Consider the following 20,936-nt stretch of genomic DNA (forward strand, 5'->3'; position numbering starts at 1 on the left):
GGGTGTTGGTAGGAGGGAAGCGGAAGCCCCGGCCCATGCTGGGGACCCCCGGTGCAAGTATAGCAGGTCTGCCGCGGGGGGAAGGGCGCGCCTGGTTCTTGGCGGTGCCACTCACCCTCGTTCGGATGGAGCTGAGTGGGCGGTTGTGCGCAGTGGGGGTGGGGAAGGAGGGTTATTTAAGTCTTTCATCCGGTTGCAGTGAGAAGCGGGCCCCCGGGGTGACAGCAGTGCCGCGGTCTCCCGCTGCTGCTTCTGCGGCAGGTCCCAATATTAGCAACCTCTGCAGCGCCGTGCGTGTGCCGGGAGCCTCCGCGCCCTGCCTCCTCAGCCCCGCCCTCAGGGAGTTTCGGCGGCGCTAGGACCGGGCGGCGCGGAGCCGGGCGGGGCGGAGGGGCTGCGGGGCGCACCTGGCGCCCGCGCCACCGCCGCTTCACCTTCCACCCCCTCCCCGCAGCCAAGGCCTCCGCGCCTCCTTGGCTCCTCCCGGGGGACTTCGTCTTCTCCCTGGGTTTTAGAGTAGCTGTAGGTGGGGTGGGTTTACTCCTCGATTAAAATAGGTGCGTTTTCTACCTGAAAAGAAACGGCAGAAGGAAACGGGCTGGGCCAATGCTTTCTGCCCTCCCCGAGCCGCCGCAGGTGACTGCCGCTGCTGGCAAGCTCTGTGGGTCAAGGCTGCGGCCGGCCGGGCCGCCGGGCCGGGGACGTGGGGGTGCGGGAATCTCAGCGCTGCTGGGGCTGCAGCCTGGCCGGGAGTTGAAGGTGGGACCTTGAGGAGCCCTTTGTTTTTCCTTGGGGGTGGTGGAAGCTGGGAGGAGGGGACCATGGGGTCCTGTCTCTGAGTGATGGCCTGGGAAGCAAGTGTGAGTTTTTCACTTGGAAGGGCTTTCTGGCCTTGCTAGCTGTTAAGACAATGAGCAAAAAAAATAAAGTAGGCAGTGCAGAGTAATGAAAAAAAGTGAACGCTGGGCCTGTGGAAGCTGAAGCAGGCCTATCTCCTGGCCTGGGGGTGGTGACTCAAGAGGCCTTAGAACCCTAGGTTGACACTCCTGCTGGTAAGCCATTTGTGGGGCAGGACCTGGCCTGTTAAAGGAGTAGGGTGTCAGATGCTGGTCTAGGTGGAAGAAAGATACTGGCGTGATTAAAATAATAATAAAACAAAGTTAAACCTTATTTGCAGGGTTTTGCAGAAAAAGACAAAATCCAACTCTTTCAGTACTGTGCAGAGAAAAGCTGTCATAATTCAGAGCTGCCTTTAAACTCACTGCAGAAAACTTGGATGGCCATTCAACTGCCACTTCCTAAGGGGACTGAGTTTTGTTCAAGCTGGTTCAGGGATTCCTAGACCCTCTGGAGCCCCAGATGGCTAGTGTGCATGATCAGGAAGCTGTGGAGGAGAGGGGCTTAACCACTCTCTCCACCCACTTTTGAAACAGGGTCTTAAGTAGCACAAGCTAGCCCCGAACTACTAATCCACCTTTCCACAGCTCCCGGATGCTGGGATTACAGGCCAGTATCACCATGTCGGTTCACCTTTCTCTTTTGACAACCTCATTCGGTATTTTTCTGTAAAATCCGGACCATTTCTTTTCTTCTCCCGATTTTTTTCTCACTTCCTCCTCAGTCTCTTCTTTCTCCTGTTTCTTCTTCAACACAGTCACCAGAGTAACCCTGATGCCCAGGCTAGCCTGGGATTGATGAGCTCAAGCTCCTTCTGCCTTAGTTTGTGGGGTAGCTGGACCACTGGCTACTCCACTGTGCTGTTGCATATTAATCTTTGATAACTGCATATATTTATACAATGAATTTTGATCATATCTACCTCTTATTTCCCTCTTCTGATTTGCCCCGGATGCTCTCCACAGGTCCCATAACTTCATGGTGGGGATTGTGGCTGCTGCCTTTTCCTCTTTCTGAGTCTAGTTAGTCACACACACACACACACACACACACTTGGATATGGGGCTATCTAATGAAACCTGGGTAACCTATCAGCAGCCACACCCTCAAAGAAAAATGGCTCTTCCTCCATTAGCACTGTCAACTGGCTAAGTCCCCTCAGGAGTGGGAGGTTATAAAGCCTTTCTCCCATCCATGCTAGGCCATTGACTGGCTTGATCCTGTGCAAGTCATGTGCATGTAATCTCAGTTGTTGCTAGTTCCTGAGTGTGACAGCCATGTTTTGTCTTATGGTGCACTTCTCAGTCTTCTGCTCATATATATATATATATATATATATATATATATATATATATATATTTTTTTTTCCTACCCTCTCTTTCCAGTTGTTCTCTGAACTTTGGAGAGGGTGGTGGTGATATAGATGCTCCTCCCCTTGAGGGCTGAGCATCCGTAGTAGTCACTTGTTCTAAGCAATTTCATGAGGAATCTCCGTGTTAACAGTTTCCCATTGCAAAAAAGAAGCCTTGGTTAGAAACCAAAGTGAGAGGAAGCATAGATCTTCGAGTACAAACATGAATATTTAAAGGGCAATGTGACAACAGAATAGTTCAGCAAAATCACCACAGCAGATTCTACCCCAGGGCCTGTGAGATTGCCAGTCATAGGCTTTTGACTGGGTTTACGGTGTCGGGTATGAATTCTCTCCTGTGAATCATACCTTAAGTCCAAGCACAGAGAAGTTGGTTATTCCTATAATGGTTATACTACTATTGTGCTAGTGGCCACATCTTACCTGGCAGGTCTGTAGTAGTGTAGCATAGAGGGCGATACCATTGATAATTCTTCTCCAGGGGTCTGTATGACCCCCTTTATCGTTGTGAAAACTAGCCAGCAGAACAGAAGTCCCCTGGTTGGTTTGAGGTCGAATTTTCTATGTCCTGCAGCCAAATTGTCTGACAGTAAGGTTCTATGATCTTGTTATGGTGGTCAACGAAGCTGATAAGGCTTTATATCTCTTTGTTGTTTGATCTAAAGAGGATACAGATTAGAGCTTCTATCTGTCAGATCTCTTGTTTCCTATGGCTGGCGGTAGAGGTGAGGCACAGCATAAGTGGATTCTAGGAGGGTGGACTAACGTGCGGCTAATGACGCAGCAGAGACGGGGAGGAGGGAGACCTAATCTGGGACTGTCCCAGAAGAAGTGTGTGACCAGTGATCAATTGCCTCATCAGCCTCCACGAGACCCTGAGTGGTCCTTATAGAAATGGTTCTCTATGGAGGAAGAGAGAGGACCTGCAACCCAGTTACCATTCCCCACTGTGGCCGCTTGGAGCCCGTGTCATCTAGGTTGTGTGTGCTGGGAGAGAGAGGCCAGAATGTCGGTTTTAGGCCAACCCATTATTCTCTTTTTCCTCTTTCCTTCTTTTTATTCCTCTCTTTCTTCTTTCCTTGATCTTGAAACATTCCATCTCTGTAGAAGAGTCTCCCAGGTTGTCACTGATCTAGTACTGTCCATATTGGTTACTCAGCTTTGCAGAGGTCAACAGATTAGGGTAAGGAGTGGTCTGACCTCAAGGCAGTTGGAGGCACTTGCTTGGCACCAGCCGAGGGCTTAACCTGCTGGAGTGCAAAACCGTAGGTTTCACTGTGAACAAGGTGGTACCAGGAATGATAAAGATTCCAGTCTGGATGGGGTGGGGTCTGGTTACCCTGTTGCCAGGTCTCCCTGACCTTACCACACTGGTGTTTTCTGGGTGTGGGAGAAGGACCATGACTCACACATTTTGGTGTTCTGCTTGCCCTTGAGTTGTGGGGGTGACCTCATAAAAATCTGGAGTTTTTTTTTTTTTTTTTTTTTTTTTTTGAGGTCCCTACTCTAAAGGAACTTCAGGGATATGGATAATGGTTTGAGGTGACAGAATTTTTCTACCTGGGTCACTGGGTCCTGCTTCTTGCTGGGAGACCCCCCCCAGACCCATTTCAGTTTTTTTTATTTTTTATTTTTATTTTTTTAATTTTTTATGATACTCCCCTGGCTTGTTCTTCTGTAACTGAACAAGCCACTGGTCTTGTGTCCACTTGTTCCCTGCACATCTGCCTCCCACTGTGTGAGCCACACTGGCACTGTAGCTCTGTCCATTGTTCTTCCCATTACAGCAGCCCCTTCCCCTGTTAGCTTCACTTTTAACTGTGTCTGAAAATGTTAGATGGAATATTGCAGAAATAATTCAAAAGTTTAAACACCTTTTACTATCCGATACTGGTTCTGTTTTTTATTAGTTATTATTAACCCCCTAGGGGGGCTAATTTGTAAATTAAATTTTGTCATGAGTATATATGTACTGGATAGAACAGTATAAATAGGGTTTGGGATGCTGTAGCCTCAGGCATGCAAGGAATGTGTCTCCACAGATAGTGAAGGACTACCACTGAGAAGGAGGCAGGGCCTCCACTCCATATTTCTCTCATATTTTTATATTTAATAAGTGGCATGATGGGTGGTTCACATAGTCCCTTAGTAATAGGTCACTGTCTAAAAAAGTGAAAGCATATGTAGTTTAGCCATTTTATCAATAACTAGAAAAAGTGATAAAATATTAATATTTTCACCCCCATATTTTATAACAATAGATTCAGAAGTTAAGTGTATAAAATGGCAAGACATTACAGATACAAACCCCCGAAAGTTAGAGCCAACTGTGCAATGTGCATAATATCCAAGCAAACAGGCCTTCCAGTCTGATTGACTTGAGGGAATCTCAATTGTCCTTTTGTACTAGGGGGCTGAAGACATTGCAGTGCCCAGGACTGTCCTAAAGACTGAAGGAGACAAGACCGCACACTTAAGTCTCCTGACTGCTACATGACACTGTAGTCATTACTACTATTCTTGCCATTCTTCAGACCCGCCAGTGAGGTAGTTTTTGTGAAATCATATTCTCTGTTGGATCTGGCTGAGCTGCTGCTGGGATATTAATTCTTAGAGTTGTGTGTAGTGGAGACAGGTCATCATGTGGCCTCGCGGGGGACAGGAATGGCTTTTAGTTTTATGGTTAACCCTTTCCTCATTGAGCTGGTAAATTAAATTGCACAGACCTCAAAGTGGGTGAAATGTTTCCTGTAATTCATTTTATAGTGAAAGTAGGCATGAAGTAAGCCCTTATGCTAATCTCAGGATTTGTATGACTTTGATTAGGGTGTACTTTTGTGGGGGGTACCAAGAAGAGAGTTTTGTATAAGTGGTCCTTGATAACGATAAAGTGTTCCAATTTTGATTATTTTGAGTCATAAGGGTTAGAAATGATACGATGAAATAAAGTGACTACATCATAATTAAAGTATATCTTCTGTTCAATAAATCTCAAAGAAGAGCTGTTGCCTCTTCAGTCTTCCCATTTGCCCTGTGAAGGAGAGAAGGCTAGTCACACGTCACACACTGACTTGTGTCTGCTGGGTGGTTTGTAAAAGTTACAGGTTAGGACTTGACATGTAAGGGGTGATTTTGCTCTGTTATCACCATCTCATGTTCTGTTAGAATAAGTTTCTGCATGTGAGCAGATTTTTCTGTAAGCATAACATAAGGATCTTGTAACATTTTGTACATCTACAAGAATGAGTGATACTATGTGTACAAGAATGAGTGATACTATGTGTATAAGAACAAGTGATACTATGTGTACAAGAGCGAGTGATACTATGTGTACAAGAGCGAGTGATACTATGTGTACAGGAGTGAGCTATCACCTTTCAGCTGAGTCTCCTAACTGAACTTTTTACTTGATTACATTTATGGAGTCAGAATCTTCATTTGATAGCAGTCCAGTCTAATCCATGACAGTTGGAAAATTGTTTTTTGTCCATCTAAATGCTTTTTTCATTAGTCACAGGAGACTTACTTTAGCATACACATAATATATATTATATATCATATGTAATATACATATATTAATATATCATATTACATAGTTCATTACATAGCTCATATATACATTGGTTTCACCAGACTTAACATTTAGAATGTTTATATAGTTATTCTAAAAATGTAAACATATATTAATATATATTGATTGTATATTATACATTAATTATATATGTGTGTATATATATCATTTAGTTATTCTAAAAATGTAAACATATATTTATATATATTAATTATATATTATACATTAATTATATATGTGTGTATATGTATATATATATCATTTATACTGTTACCATAGTCTTTTTTTTCTCCTTTTTCTACACTCTTAGAAGTAAGTATACTTTCTCAATGACTGAAGATATTTTCAAAATAAATGGTATAAAATATTTGCTATGCACTGACACAAGATCTACACATACTGTAGTACTTTAACTTATAACCAGAGCGGGATCACGGCCAGGCCCAGAGATGATTAGCAGCATCTGTGTATCCTGCGGGGTGATTATCTTAAAGCAACAGTAGACTCAGGGAGACTATAGCTGCTGTTGTGTGGCCATAACATTCTGGATTGATGCCCAGCTTAGGTGTTGCTATTTTTAGTAAGGTAAGAAAGGCAAAAGACGGAAGTGAAAGGGAGCATTATATTGATTTGCTTTGGGGATAGAGTATTCTGTACCTATTTTAATCGGAGCTTCTTTCTTTCTTTCTTTCTTTCTTTCTTTCTTTCTTTCTTTCTTTCTTTCTTTCTTTCTTTCTTTCTTTCCTTCCTTCCTTCCTTCCNTTCCTTCCTTCCTTCCTTCCTTCCTTCCTTCCTTCTTTCCTTCCTTCCTTCCTTCCTTCCTTCTTTCTTTCTTTCTTTCTTTCTTTCTTTCTTTCTTTCTTTCTTTCTTTCTTTCTTTCTTTTTTGAACCAGCATTTTTCCTCCATAATATTAGGGTGTTTTAATTGTTTAACTATTCTTTGAAGTTTAGACAGGAACAGAAAAAGATTCACTACCCTGTTTAAGCAGAGACATTTGAGGTGTGTGTTTGGTACTTTATAATTTTCAAATGTATAAGGTTATTTAATTGAGAGCTATATCATTTTCTGCATAAGCTGGGGAAGGCTTTAATTAGCACCTTACACTCTTATTTTTAGACACATAAGGTTATTCTCTGAATAGAATTTAAAAAAATTATTTGTGCATATGTACATATACATGTACATGCTCATATACACACTTATGTATACAATATATAAATTGTGAATGTGTTTATTTCTCATAGACCCAGAGAACAGTAAGTACATACTCCAAGTATCCATATATAAATACTTAATTTTACATACATAAAGTGGAAATATGTCATTTCCTGTTCAAGTATACTGTTAGCTCATTAGGATATATGCATTGGTTTCATCAGACTTGTTTAGAATGTTTATATAGTTATTCTAAAAAATTTAAACTGTGTTAGTTACTATGTAAAATATGTCCCACTATGATGATTTAGTGTCTGACTATGATATGATAGAGTTAAGCTGGAACTTCAGTGTCTTAAGGCAGAAGTCTTGCATGAAGTGCTCCAGGTCGGAAGTTGGGCCCGGTTCCTGACTGAAGCCCCTGGGAATGCTGCAGCTCTAGGGAGAGGCTCTGGGCTCTAACTCTCCTGTCTGCTGTTTATCTTACAGGCATTCTGGAATTTATCAGTATAGCAGTGGGCCTGGTCAGCATTCGCGGTGTGGACAGTGGACTCTACCTCGGCATGAACGAGAAGGGGGAGCTGTATGGATCAGTAAGTAACAATAGCCACTTCCATTAACTCCCGTGCCCTGCCTTTGATTTGAGCTGCTGGTTTGCTAGGTTGAAAAAGAGTCAGAAAGGAAACTGAGTCTGGAAGGCCAATGAGAGTTTTAGCTTCCTGTGGCTTGCTGGTTCATTATAAAATTCTGTCTCTTCCCCAGATCAAATTTGCCAAGAAAATGCTTTATTTACGTGCCAGGCCATCTTCATTATCAAGTAAATAAAAATTCCCAAGCGTGAAAAATATGTCTTGTTGTATTCAATGGGAGTTATTTTTGAAATGAATTGAAATGATCCCCAAGCTTTGCCAAGCATTGTAATTAAAACTAGAAATAGGCCGTGCAGTGAGAGTCTAAACCCTTTCTCTGAACAACACAAGATTTTCATTATGCAGGAGAGATGGAGGTGGGAATTATTGTCAGAGTCTTGTCTGTGAATAAGGGTCCAGCAGCACTGTAATTACTTGCCAGCATTGTGAGTTGCCGTTTCCCCGTTCTCACTTTCTATCCTTACTAGCTTGGTAGGTCCTTATGGTGATGGAGGATTTGTTGTAACCTGCCAGTGGTTGGGAACTGGGCCTGATCCTGGGGAGAGGCTGTGAGTGACACCAAGTCCCTGGTTTTGCTCTGCTAAATGGTGGTCGATTTAGTCCTGTGCATCTCCCCAGTTCTCATAACGCAGGACCATATCACATGCATGCCTGGAACAATAGGGGTTCAATATTTTTGCTGAACATATGAGCGTGGTGACTGGATCATTACTTACTGTTTGGAACACTGTACAGCAGTAAAGTTTGAACAAAAAACACTTTAAGGTTTACATTATTGTGTACATTAAGGTGTACTTATCGGTGGTCAGGTGCTCATTTAAACCAAGTTACTTGAACTATAAAAACTTGGATTAGTGCTTACAAAAGTTGGGATTTAGAGGACGCCCAGATGAGGAAGCATTCTGAAGTTCTCAGCTAATAGTACAAAAGACGGAGTGGTCCTAGACACACCTCTTTATTAGCCACACCCTAGTTTTGTCTTTAGATTTTTTAAAAGAAACTTTTTTGTATAAGTGTTTTGTCTGTATGTGTGCATGCATGTCATGCATGTGTGTGCAGAGACTTCAGAGGCCAGAAGAGAGCAGCAGATTCCCCTGGGACTGGAGTCACAGATGGCTGTGAGCCCCCTTGTGGGTTCTGAGAACAGAACCAGCATGAGCCATCTCTCCAGCCCCCATATCCTGGGGTTTTAAAATATGTATACACACATAGTGCAAACTTTTACCCCAACATTACAAATGGCAATATTAAATCCTGCATAACTTGAATATATTATACATTAAAAAGGTTTTAAAATTAATTTTTCAGTATACAGAAGAATGCGCCATTATTATATTTTATACATGTGTTACACTTTGCTTGTATTTTCCTCTTCCTTATCCTTCCTTGTTTCTCCTTTTCCTTCCCATTCCCTCTCTTTCCTCATGGAGTTCTTCTGCTTTCATGTCATGCACATGCAAGTGTAAAATAAATACTGTTGAATCTTGTATGTAAGAGAAAGCATGCAATATTTGCGATATTTTCTGTCTCTCTCTTCTTTTAGACTTCTTCCATTTCTCTCTCTCTCTTTCTCTTATTTCTCTCTCTCTCTCTCTCTCTCTCTCTTTCTCTCTCTCTCTCACACACACACATGCACATATATGAACATGCACAAAATATATAATACTTACTCTATGTCCTGTGACCTCTGTCCAAGTTTGGCTTATTTAGTTTAACATGATTTCCAAGCCCATCTATGTTCCTATAAATTTGTTTAGCTATAAATTCTTCTTTATAGCTAAATAAAACTCCACTGGGAACATGCAGCATGTTTGCTTTGTCTATGCACGTGTTTATGAAGCTGGTTCCATATTTTGGATGGTGAGAACGCACACTATTTTCAATGTCATAGGATGTAATTTTTCTACTTTGGAAGAATTTTCCACTATAGGTTACTTGTTTAGATAGTTGAATACTTTTAGAAGTGCTTCTTGAAAAAGAGAATAAATGATTGTTAGGTATAGAATTTAATTTAGCTTTATAAATCCAGGTCTTGGCATATGCAAAACCACTTATTTTCTAAATGAGTTTGCTGGTACTTTTTAAGCTCAAAAATAAGAGATGTAAGAGGTAGATATAAAGTATTTTAAAACAAAAATTTACAAAACAATGTTGTCTATTTGACAAGGTCTTATCTTTTCCCATTTTGGATATGTAAGTGTATTTAATTAATTCAATCCCAGTTGAATACAATACAAGGCTTTTTAAAAAAATTATTTTTATTTTTATTTTTGTATGTAGAATAGAAATACTGCCCTTTAGTGGATTGAATGGATAATAGAGTTTTTTTTTTAATTGTTATTTACTTTTTAGAGACAGGGTCTCATTCTGTAGCTCAGGATAGCCTTGTACTCATGGCAATCCTTCTGCATCATCTGCCCTAGCACTGACATTATAGGCATGTAGTACAACCTGTGGCAGGGATCGTGTTATCACAACAGTCCCCAAGCTTTCCTGAGTATACATTCCTACCTGAAAAAATGACTTTTCTGAAGAGTATTAATCTCAGGATATGAATGTTAAGTTGTCTTAGGTTATATGTAGAAGATATAGTTCATATATATGCTAACATAAAGTATGTGTAAGAATCCGTGTTTCTGCAGATGTAGTGATTGTCTAGGCTCACGCCTAGGCTGTTTCATTTGCTCCCTTTTCTAAGGGTTGCCTTGCATGCCCCTCTGGAATGTTCTCCCCAGCTGACCAATGACTAGACTGTCAGATGTTGTGGCCAGTGTGATTCACACTCTGAGGTTTGCTGGCTGACAAGGAGAGCATGCCTGACTCCATGTTCAGCAGTGTCATCTGCAGTATTTGCACTGGCTTGAGTTTTTCTCCCAAGTGGATGCGTTCAGTGGCTCCTGGCACTTCAGGAAGAGGGGCCCAAACTGTTTCAGCTGTCAGTCCCAGCTGTGTCCTCTAGTGCTTTTGAGCACAAACAAATTAGATTAGAAGCAGATTTGTGGGATGTGGTAGCACATGCCTATAATCCCGGTACTGAGAAGGGTGAGGCAGGAGGATTGCTGCAAGCTGGAGGCCAATCTGGGCCACATGGGCAGGTCATGTTGCCTGAGTTGTGAACTCTTGAATGTTCCTGCCAGATACCTTGGGTCCAGCATCATGGACTGTAACCCTTCAGAGCCATAAGCCTAGTTAAACACTTTATTTAAAACAAACAAATCCCCCAAACATATAACCCCAAACCAAACCAAACCAAACCAAACCCCAAGCACTAGCTGGGTGTGATGGCACAGGCCTTTAATTCAGGCACTAGGGTTGTGAGTTTGAGACAGTCTGGTCTACTCTTCCAGGCTAGCCAGAGCTACACAGTGAGGTCCTGTGTCAAAACAAGAGGAACCCCAACCCAAAACTAAACAAATAAAATAGTAGACTCTGCCCACCTTCCCCATGGCCACAGCCAGTTGACAGTCCCAGTTATAAACTCTAGTGAGGGAGAGCAAGGGACGCATAGCATCTGTCTCCTGGATCAAGTGTCTTTGGGATGGAGATCTCTCTTAGGACAGAGTGCTATCAGAGGTACACATGTATGTTGTGATCTCTCTGTGGAAGCATGGTTTCAGATATTCTCCTGCCCCAGAGCCTCCAAGCACCAATGCCTTCTCCACAGTGATGTCAGAATTACCTCTGCACCTAGGGTCACTGTGCTGAGTTCTCTTCAGCACTTGCCTGGAAGCACATGGTAGCTACCCTTTCTGTGCAGCAGCCAGCACTTCTCACTGAGCTTGTTGCCTGGGTCTGCATCGCTGGTGTCATGTTTTGTATCTGTTTCTGCATGTCATTTGAATCTATTCACCGTTCCCCAAATGTCATGAAGTCTGACTTGTGCATACAGGCAAGGTAGTGTCTGTCTGGAATACCTTTGTCTTGCCTTTTCTATTTGATGAAATAGCACTCTTTAATTAAGGTCCAATGGAAGTATTACTTGTTCTGCAGAGCCTCCCTCAATCCCAGCTGTGGTTCTGCTTATTCTGGTTAGCATGTTTTATCTGCTTTTTTACAACTCCATTGTTATGCAGGCAACAGTATAATTTGTAGGACAGTTCAGCGTATTTCCCACAGTGGATCCAAAGGGCGTAGCCACCTCGCATTTTACTTCCTAATGTTACCTAATGTGTAGCAGTGACCCTTGAGGTGGGAGGAGCTCAGTAAATGCTTCTCTGGGTGAAATGAATAGCATGGTGATTGATTTTCGTCTCTTCTACAAGCTGTGCAGATCTAGACCTTGATGAATCTCCACCTGTATGGTGAGAGTGTACTCAGGATTCTAGTTGTAGGAGGAACCTCTCCCTCATTCCCATGCCTAATTGGGCTGTGCCCGGGTTGTCCCTGGTGTGTATAGCCCAAAGGGGATGCAGCTGTGGCTGGAGCAGAGATAGTGGCAGAGGCAGGGCCAGGCTTCTGTTCTGCCTATGCTCCTGCGGGCACCTGCTCATTTGCCTCTTCTAAGATGAAGCACAGGAGGATGACACCTCGGCCGAGGTCTGCACTCTAGATGGACCTCCAGAACCCATAGGTTGTACTTCCCAGGCCTTCTCTGATATCTTGCCTCAGATCTCTTTCCCCACCCCTGACACAAAATGGTTGTGCAAGATCTTTTCTCCTCCACTTGGCAGAGCTGGGAGGAGAGCTCCCTGGGCAGCAGGCTTCCCCTTTGCTGTGCACCTCATGTGGGAGATTTGGAGAGTAGGGTGGAGAACTCTGCTCCCTTTGGACCCTTTCATGGTTTCCATTAGGTTTTGTAGTTATTCTGACCCCTTTGGCCATGGGAATGAGAAGTGACCAAAATAGCTTATTCAGAGTGCCATGAGATTGCAGGAAGAAAAGAAACAGGTGACGATGTTGTTACTCAGCACCTTTACCTGTGTGAGATGACACACAGGTCAGTTACTAAAATGAAGATTTGTTAAAACGCTTCGGAAAGATGGGTATCATTGTGAAAGAAAGTAAATAGGTTTGGGGAAATAGGAGTCACTTTTGTTAAACAGATTACTGTGACATGTAGTGATGTACTTTTGTATTTGGGAGTTAACTGCGTTCTCTCTTTGTCTCTCTCTCTCCCTCCCCTCTCTGGTTTTGAGTACATCCTAGGGTTAGAGTAAAGGAGACAGAAGTGAATGGGTGAAGCTTCTTAGACAAATAGAGAAGATGCTATTGTGACAACATAGAAGCTGGAAAAACTTTGTTGCTAATGAGTCACACTTTAATTAAAAGGAGAATTTGGATAATTCTTACTCTGGATATGGTCTGGATATTGTACTCAAGTCCCAATTTATGTGTGCCCTTTTCATTCATGTCTTTCATAGAGATCCATATCAACATGGTGTCTGACCCTCTAACACAGTGCACGACTATGGGGCAGCTCTCAAAACTCTGGCAGGAGAAACATCTTTGTGAATATTTGGGTGTGATGTAAGATTTACTGTAACTGAAGAATGCTTAAATGTCTTGGAGCCACAGAGGAGTGTTTAAAGAAGTACTTTGGAAATGTGTATTGTAGCATTTAAAGTGGATTTTGAGGGATAGCTAGAAGTCTCAACAAAGCATGGAAAGACAGGTTAGGGCGTATAACACTTAAGCTTTCTAAAGATCCGAAAATCCTGTCTGGTTGAAATTTAGAGAGAACATTAGATTACATGCATGTGCATGCATGTGTCTCCACATGACTAAACAACTATGGGTGCTAGTTTGCATTTGTCACCTTTATTCATTTCAAATAGACTAGAGCTATGGCTCAGATTGTTACTGTTAGAGGTTTAATCTAAGTTATCCGATTATTATCAAAGTGCTTTAAAACATCAAGAATAACTGATTATAACAAGCAACTATTAAAAAGAATGCTTTGAAAAAAAAATGAATCTGCTTCAAGAAGGCTGGTAGCATCTGCTCCTCCTGTTTAGAAAAAGGTAAATTAACCTAGAGTATGTCGAGTGCAGCTGTGAGCCAGGGGACAGCACCAGACTGGGAAATGCTGGCAATTCTGGTTCATATCTGGCCACATTTCATACTTATTGGTCTTTTACTAGATGAAGATTTTGAAGCCAGAGTCTCTCTATAAGCTTTCTGTTTCCCAGAGGCTCAGCCACACACAGTGTGTGCAGTTGGCATGTGGTGAATGTTCACTGACCCAATTTCTCAGCCTGCTTCAGCCTCATACACAGAGCCCAGTGTGCTGGGGCATCGGGCTGTGGGGCTGTGCACTTATAATATCCAGACTTTCTATGGCCACTATCTCTTTCAAGTACCAAAATAAAAACAATATAGAACCTACATGATTTGCTCTGAGGCCCAGAACTTGCAGGTGTCGGGAGGACTCAGGCCAGAGTCTTGAGGCCTCCTCCAGTATCCTCACTCAGGTGCTTGGTCAGAGAGGTGTTTGGTACTGTGTTGGTTGTATTTCCAGGGATACAGTTGGACCTTGGATTCTTTGAATCTGTATGATCTGTAGCCAAGGTACAATGGGTTCCAATTGTGGTTCCAATGAGCATAAATGTTCTTTTAATTGAATATATTTGTAGGACAGGGGCTTGTTGATTTGAGTGGAGACATATGGGCCAGGTGATTTTTGCACGATGTCTCCATGTTGTAGGGTCAGTGTAGGGAACCCCACAGCCACATTTTTCCCAGAACTGAGGAACAGATCAATCCCTTTGAAAAGGAACAACAGCAGAACACAGAACCCATGAAGCACATTGCTACGTGTTGGGGATTTGTCTCCGGGGCATCCACAGAGAGTGGGATCTGGAGGTGCTTAGTCCTGCTTATATAACGCAGTGTGGCGCCTGCAGTGAGCCTGTGCACATGCTCCGTAAGGCTTTCAGTCATTTTCAGATCGCTTATTTTACTTGCTACAATGTATACAACTACAATTGTCCATAATATTTAGTACAGCACAAAATTCTATGTACATGATATTTGTATTGTGGTTAGTGAAGAATGACAAGAAAAAACATTTGTACAGATACAGGCTTAACAAAATTGTTCTGTGGTTGCTTGACCATAGGTGCGGACTCAGGAGTACTGAGGAATGACTGTATCTCAGATCCCGAGAAACCCATCTTGACTTTATTTTTACTATGTGCACATACAACCATGAAACTAGGATATGATTCCCTTACACTTACACTTCTTTGACAGCTGAAATCCAAGATATCTTTATGTTAATACAGATTTATAAGAACAATAGGCCACAAATTGATGTGGTGGATTAGTGCCTGGATGACATTACTTCAGTGATGTTCTCTCTCTATGATGATGTAGGTCCTTGTCAGCCTTGGTTCAGCTTTGCTTACGGTCAGCTGGCTTGCTCGTTCACTTGAGGCTATGGAGATGGAGTTGTCTTGATTCCCCCCCCCCCATTTGAGTTATTGTGAGACCCAGTGATTTTCTCTAGTGTTCACTTGTTAGAAGCCTACATGGTGGACTAAGGACTAAGTAGGTCTTTCTCTTTTCCTAGTTATCCTGTCATGGGAAGCAGCACCACTTAGTACTGCAGGTCATTTTGGACCCAAATATATTTCTCTATCCCTTTCATGGGGGATTGGTTACAGGACCCTCCTTGGATGCCAGAATCTTTGGATGTTCAGGCCTTTTATATAAAATGGCACAGTGCTTACACTGGAACCTACATTCATTTTCATTTTAAGTCATTTCTAGATGACCTGTAATAAATACTACAATGCAAATACTATGGGAGTAGTTGTACTATTATTGTTTTAGGAAAATGTCTGTAGATGGTCAGTACACAGAAGGTTTTTTTTTCCCTGCATGTTTTTGTCTGTGGTTGGTTAAACATACAGAAGCAGGACCCACCGGCGTGGAAGGAGGACTGTCTGTGTCCGTGAGTGCTGTGGTGTTAGCACAGGATCCTGAGTATGTTCCCTTTACCTTTTGCTCCTTCATTTTCACTGAATTCCTTCTAGAGCTTGTTTCTTGAGATCTTCCCATTCCTATGTGACTGCAGAGATGAAAGGCTGGCCAGAGGAAAGGAGTGGGGCATGCTGGGCTGTCCCTCTACCTTGACACTTGCTCTACCAGGGCAGCTTGTGAACAAGCAGGACAGCGTTGCGTGTTCTCAGAATAGTATAGCTTAGCAAATGGCAGGGTGCCATTCATTGAATTTACCAATTCGTTTTTCTGGTGGCTCACTTCAGATTCCTTTGATGGGAGATGTTCAGACATGTTCCATTCAGAACCTTGAAAAAATACAGTTCACAGGAAGGAAATGGAGAGGTGCGTTCATTGAATGATCAACAAATATCAGACATGCTCTGGGAATGGGTGGTTTTTCAGCCGATGGTTTGAGTGATAAAGCCTTATCTTATGGTTCATAAACATGTGGCCAGTTTTCAGGAAATTTAGTAATAATTCTAATTAAGGGTATTTCTTTGGAAGATCATCTTAGTTCTCAGTGTTCTTATGTCAAAGGCAAGGAGTAAGATTTTAATGGGTTGCTAACTTAAGACCACAGAAGATAGCAGGTGACAGGTAGAGTAAATCAGGAAATCTCATTTCACACATATATATACGTTAGGAGTGACCGTTCATGGGGATGTACCTCAGTTACAATTATTGCTAGAAATGTATAATAAAGGCTAGATATATACAAGATTCAACCCTAACACTCCAAAAAAGAGGTGCGGTAGTACCTGCCTGTAATCCCAGTAGGTAGAAGGAGGCTAAACAGAGTTAAAGGTTGGCTTGGGTTAAATGATACCGTCAAAAATATGGCCATTTTTTATTTGTTTGCTTGTTTTTGGTGAATAAATACTATTGTATCCAGAGCTAGCCACATGGCAGAGAGTGTAGTATTTCTTCCACAGATGGGATTTTGAAGGAATGGTTTTTGCTATCTGTCCTGACTCATGTGTTTCTTTTGTGGCAAGACTCCTGGTCTTTAGGTACTGAGAAATCATCTTTGGCTCTTGTGTATTGGGGTTTAGTTCTAGTTAGGTTGACACTATTGAGCAGGGTAGAGTAGCCAGGTTGACTGAAGCTCACTCAGGACATGTTGGGTTGCAGCTGAGTTGGTACACCTGACCTGGAGGTTTCTCATGTGTTGTGAGGGTTTCAGTTTGTTTGTTCATTCCTGTCTGTGGTGCTGGAGGCAGAATGCAGGCTTTACCCACACTAGGCACATGCTCTGCCACCAAGTCACATCCCAGAGGGGAGAGATTTAACCTTAGATCCAGCTTCTGAAAGGCTGGATCCCGGGAACATAATAGGGAAAGGTTTGTCTTCCTCAGGGCTCAGGAGCCCTCCCAGTGGCAGGAGCCCCTCCCTCCCTCCCTTCTATTTCACTGCCCTTTCCTGTTCTATATTGATCCTGCCCTCAAAGTTCCTCTGCTCCATTTCCTGTCAGATTCTGGTTAGGGAAGGCTCGAGAGAATGGTTTTGGGAAGTGGTTTTAGTAAACCTGTCACTGCCTAAACCCAAGATCTGGGAAGTCAATCGCTCAGTTACTTTAGTGTCCTAAATTACTCCTGATACTTAAATCAAAGGCTTGAATGTAGTTGGCACCTAATAAGTATTAGGTGAATATATTTCCAGTGAGATTCCAGATTTCTTTCCTTTTTTCTTTTTGTTTATAGCAGTTTTATTTGTAATTTTCCACACTTAGGAACAACTAAGATATACTTTAGCAGATAAATATATAAATAAGCTTTGGTATGACTTAAGAATACTCTGGTACATCTAGATAATACGATATTATTCAGCAATGAAAATAGATAAACTTTCAAGCTGTGAAAAGACATGCAGGAAACATAGACTGAATTAAATTCTTTCTTTCTCCCATCCCTTCCCTCTCCCTACCTGTCTGCACTTCCTTTCTTTCTTCCTGGAATTTAATTTCTGAGTAGCCATTTGGAACAAAAGGGTTGATGTTTTGGGGTTCCTGACTATTTGAATGCAAGAATTTTTTTCTGGATAGAAAGTGCTAGGGAACTTTATAGTGATTGCATTTGTAAGTGAGTGTTGATTGAAACAATGCATTTGATGACAACCCCTAGGATTCAAAATGAACTGGTTTCTGAGTAGTTCCTGTACACAGTTGAATCACACAGTAGGTCTACATGCTGGCTGTTCCTGTGCTTTGCTGTCTAACATCTGCTTCCCCCAATCTTGGTGTATACAGGGGAAGCACAGTTAGTGTGCGAGTTGGGGTGCAGTTGGGGTGCATGGGCAGACGACAACAGTAGAGACACAAGCTTGTGTCCTCCATGTTCTCCTGCTTCTCCCACCCCATGTTCCTTCTAAATCCAGACACTGCTTGTCAGTGCCATCTCAGTACTGCTCTTTGTCAGCAACAAACCACCCTTCAGGTGGAGGAGCCTGCTTATATCGCTCTTGAATCACAGAACATCCTTCTTAGTTTTAGATGCAATGGGATAACGTGGTTCTGAATAAGGGCTCAATCTTACTCTCTTGCACAGTTGATCATTAATACCTATTCCCCACTGCATTTGCAGTTTATCTGTCCCTTCTCCTATTCACGGGCTCACTAACCAACTCACTCGTTCACTCGCTCTTTTGCTTGATCTTCCATTCACACACTCCGTTTCCTCACTTACCATCACTCTTACTCGAAGCTCAGCCACACACATCTGGATACACTTTTTCACGCTCACTTCTGGTTTTCTTTCAAATCTCAGTGAATATTGATTGCCTATCGCAGCTGATTCGAGCCAGGCACTTCAGTGGAATTTGCATAATTGTTAAATTTTGCTTATAACCCTCAAATCTACATTTGTCTCATTTTCATGCTTATTTACAGACATGTGCAGAGAAGAAGGGAAAGCAGTGGATCATCTCCACACTTACTCCCAGCTGAGGTCAAAGGTCAAGCCTGACTTTCTTGTCTGGGCCTCTCCCCAGGGCGTCTGTTTAGTGTTGTGAATTTTTTATTCTGTGCCATTTGTTGATAATTTTGCCTCATAAAATGTCCTTAGCAAGTGCTAAAGGGCTGCCTAGTGCTAATAAAAGCCCAAAGGCTGTGCGTGATACGTTCTGTGAAGCACACTTGTTTTTAGAGAGGCTTCCTTGATGTTTGATTTTGGTGACATTGCTGTGGGTCAGATGGTCATGAATCTGCAATGTATGTTAAGTAAGTGCCTTTAAACAGAAGCACACATAGAATGCATTGACAGATTAACAAAAATGCTGTTGCTGGAAGCTCATGGGAACCTCAACCTGTGTTTCCCCCAGAAGCACTGGTTCAGTGCTCCAGGAGACCTTACTGATGTTAACTCCTATGGGTAGTGAGCATTGGACAGATGTACAATTGTGGCCATGTTTGCACTTCATTGTGTGGGTTATAGGAAGAACCTATAGCTTTGTCTAGGAATTAGACATGGAAAGCAAGAGTTATGTGGGTGGCGAGATGGCTCAGCTGGTAAAGGCACTTGCTGCCAAGACTTGCAGACTGAATTTGATCCCTGGAGTCCCATGGTAGAAGGAGAGAACCGATTCCCACGAGTTGTTCTCTGACCGCCACATCTATGCGGTGGCACATGTGTGCCCTCAGGCTCACAAAATAACTAAACAAAACTGCAATAAAAACAAAAAGAATCATGATTCGGTATAATAAATGTTCTCATGCAATTCAAAAGAAAAGCTCTTGAGATTTTGCAGGTGGAGCTTGAGGCAGAGGAGTGTGAGGAGACAGGCAGGTGTTCCTGGCAGAGGCTGAGGTGCTTGAAATCACTGGCTGCTAGCTGGGCCCTTTCGCCTTACCTCAGCTGATGCCAGAGGCTTCCATGTTGATATTTGGAGGGTCTTTCTGTCAGCATCATAGCTACTTGAAGGAGGTTACCTCTCTTTGATCCTGGGGTCCATCTAGGAGATGCCTTAAAGCCTCAGGAAAAACTGGCACGGCTAGAGTCATGTGGGAGCCTTTGCCCTGGGGCAGCCTCTGAAGTGCTGGGCCATGTGTCCCTGCTGTGCCTCTGGGAGGAACCACCTTGACTTGTGAGGAAACATCATTTGTCAGCTTGTTGGCCTGGTGTGCCTCAGAGGCACTGGGACACCAACTGAGAAAAAGGAGCCTGCCTTCTGGACACCCCTGCTGCAGAGGACTGTCCCAGCCTGGCAAGGCTATGGCATTAAGTGGGAGGGACACACTCAGAGATGTCATCTTTTTTCTTTCTATAATTGCTTAAAATCCAGTCAGCAGTTGATTTTCTCTTAATCTGTTTTCTAAAAATTGTTCATTAAAATATCCATTGACGTTTGTGTCTCCTTTATAAGAAGTTCTGGAAACCCAATTCAAAGAACAGACTGGCCAAGGTCACTGGAAGGCTCTCTCTCTCCTGTGGTGCATAGTGTGATTCGTTCACACAGTGACTGTAGCCTGCCTGGGTGCCTTGTGGCACTGGCCACGGGAAGGAAGCTCCTTTTCTTTCCATTCTCTCCTTCTTGTCTCCCACTCTCTTCCTTGCTTCCTGTGCCGACAGTTCTTTCATTTTCCACACAAGTTACAGTGTTTCGGATCCTGTTTCCACTATTGTTTCCTTTTCCCACACAAGTTACAATGTTTCAGGTACTGTGTTCTGGTTATGTTATGTTGGGTTGTGCCCCCTTTTTCTTTCTACCTTTCAAAGTGGTTTCTATTTGCTGTGCTTTATGGGAGATTCTGGTCTGTGCTTTCATTATGAGCATTTAGAACATGGACAGTAAGCATGGAGGAGTGGAAGCCTTAGGCTTTGAGTCTTAGTTCTACTGTTCACCAGTTCTGCAAATATAGGTCATGCTCATTCATTCATTCATTTCTTTACTCACTTACTCTGACAGTTTCATGCAAGCATATAACATATTTGATCATATTTACCCCAGCATCCTCTCGATCCCCTTCCATTCTGCTGAACCCTTTCCTCTTCCCAACAAATCTCCTTCTTACTCCCATATGTAATGTGACCCCCTGAATTTAATGGGGTTACCTGTATGAGCATGAGTGAGAGGTTATTTACTGGAGCATAGCCACTTCTTAGAGGCTCCATCACTGGAAAATGACTCCCGCTGCCATAGCAACCATTAACTGTTGGTCAGTGTTCTTACCCTCCTGAGCTGAGGCTATGGCAAGGGCTGATGACTGTGGCTATGGCAATGCTATGACCATGGGAGGAGACAGTGCCTGTGATGTGACCAGCTTAGCACTGGCCACGCTGTTGCTCGGCTTACACTTGTTCCTTAGTGTTCCTCAAGAACCCATGTGACAGAGCTGTGTCTGTGCCCTCTGA

General features: G+C 42.9%; 1 protein-coding gene across 1 annotated transcript in view; it reads left to right on the forward strand.

Moving 5' to 3' along the window:
* Fgf9 (fibroblast growth factor 9) overlaps positions 1–20,936 on the forward strand; it is a 41,482-nt gene that overhangs the window by 3,821 nt on the left and 16,725 nt on the right. Inside the window, exon 2 of the mRNA XM_021203556.2 lies at positions 7,487–7,590. Coding sequence (XP_021059215.1) covers positions 7,487–7,590 — 104 coding nt within the window. The remainder of the gene's footprint in view (positions 1–7,486; positions 7,591–20,936) is intronic.

Source organism: Mus pahari, chromosome 8, assembly GCF_900095145.1.
Source record: "Mus pahari chromosome 8, PAHARI_EIJ_v1.1, whole genome shotgun sequence".
NCBI classification, from domain to species: domain Eukaryota; kingdom Metazoa; phylum Chordata; class Mammalia; order Rodentia; family Muridae; genus Mus; species Mus pahari.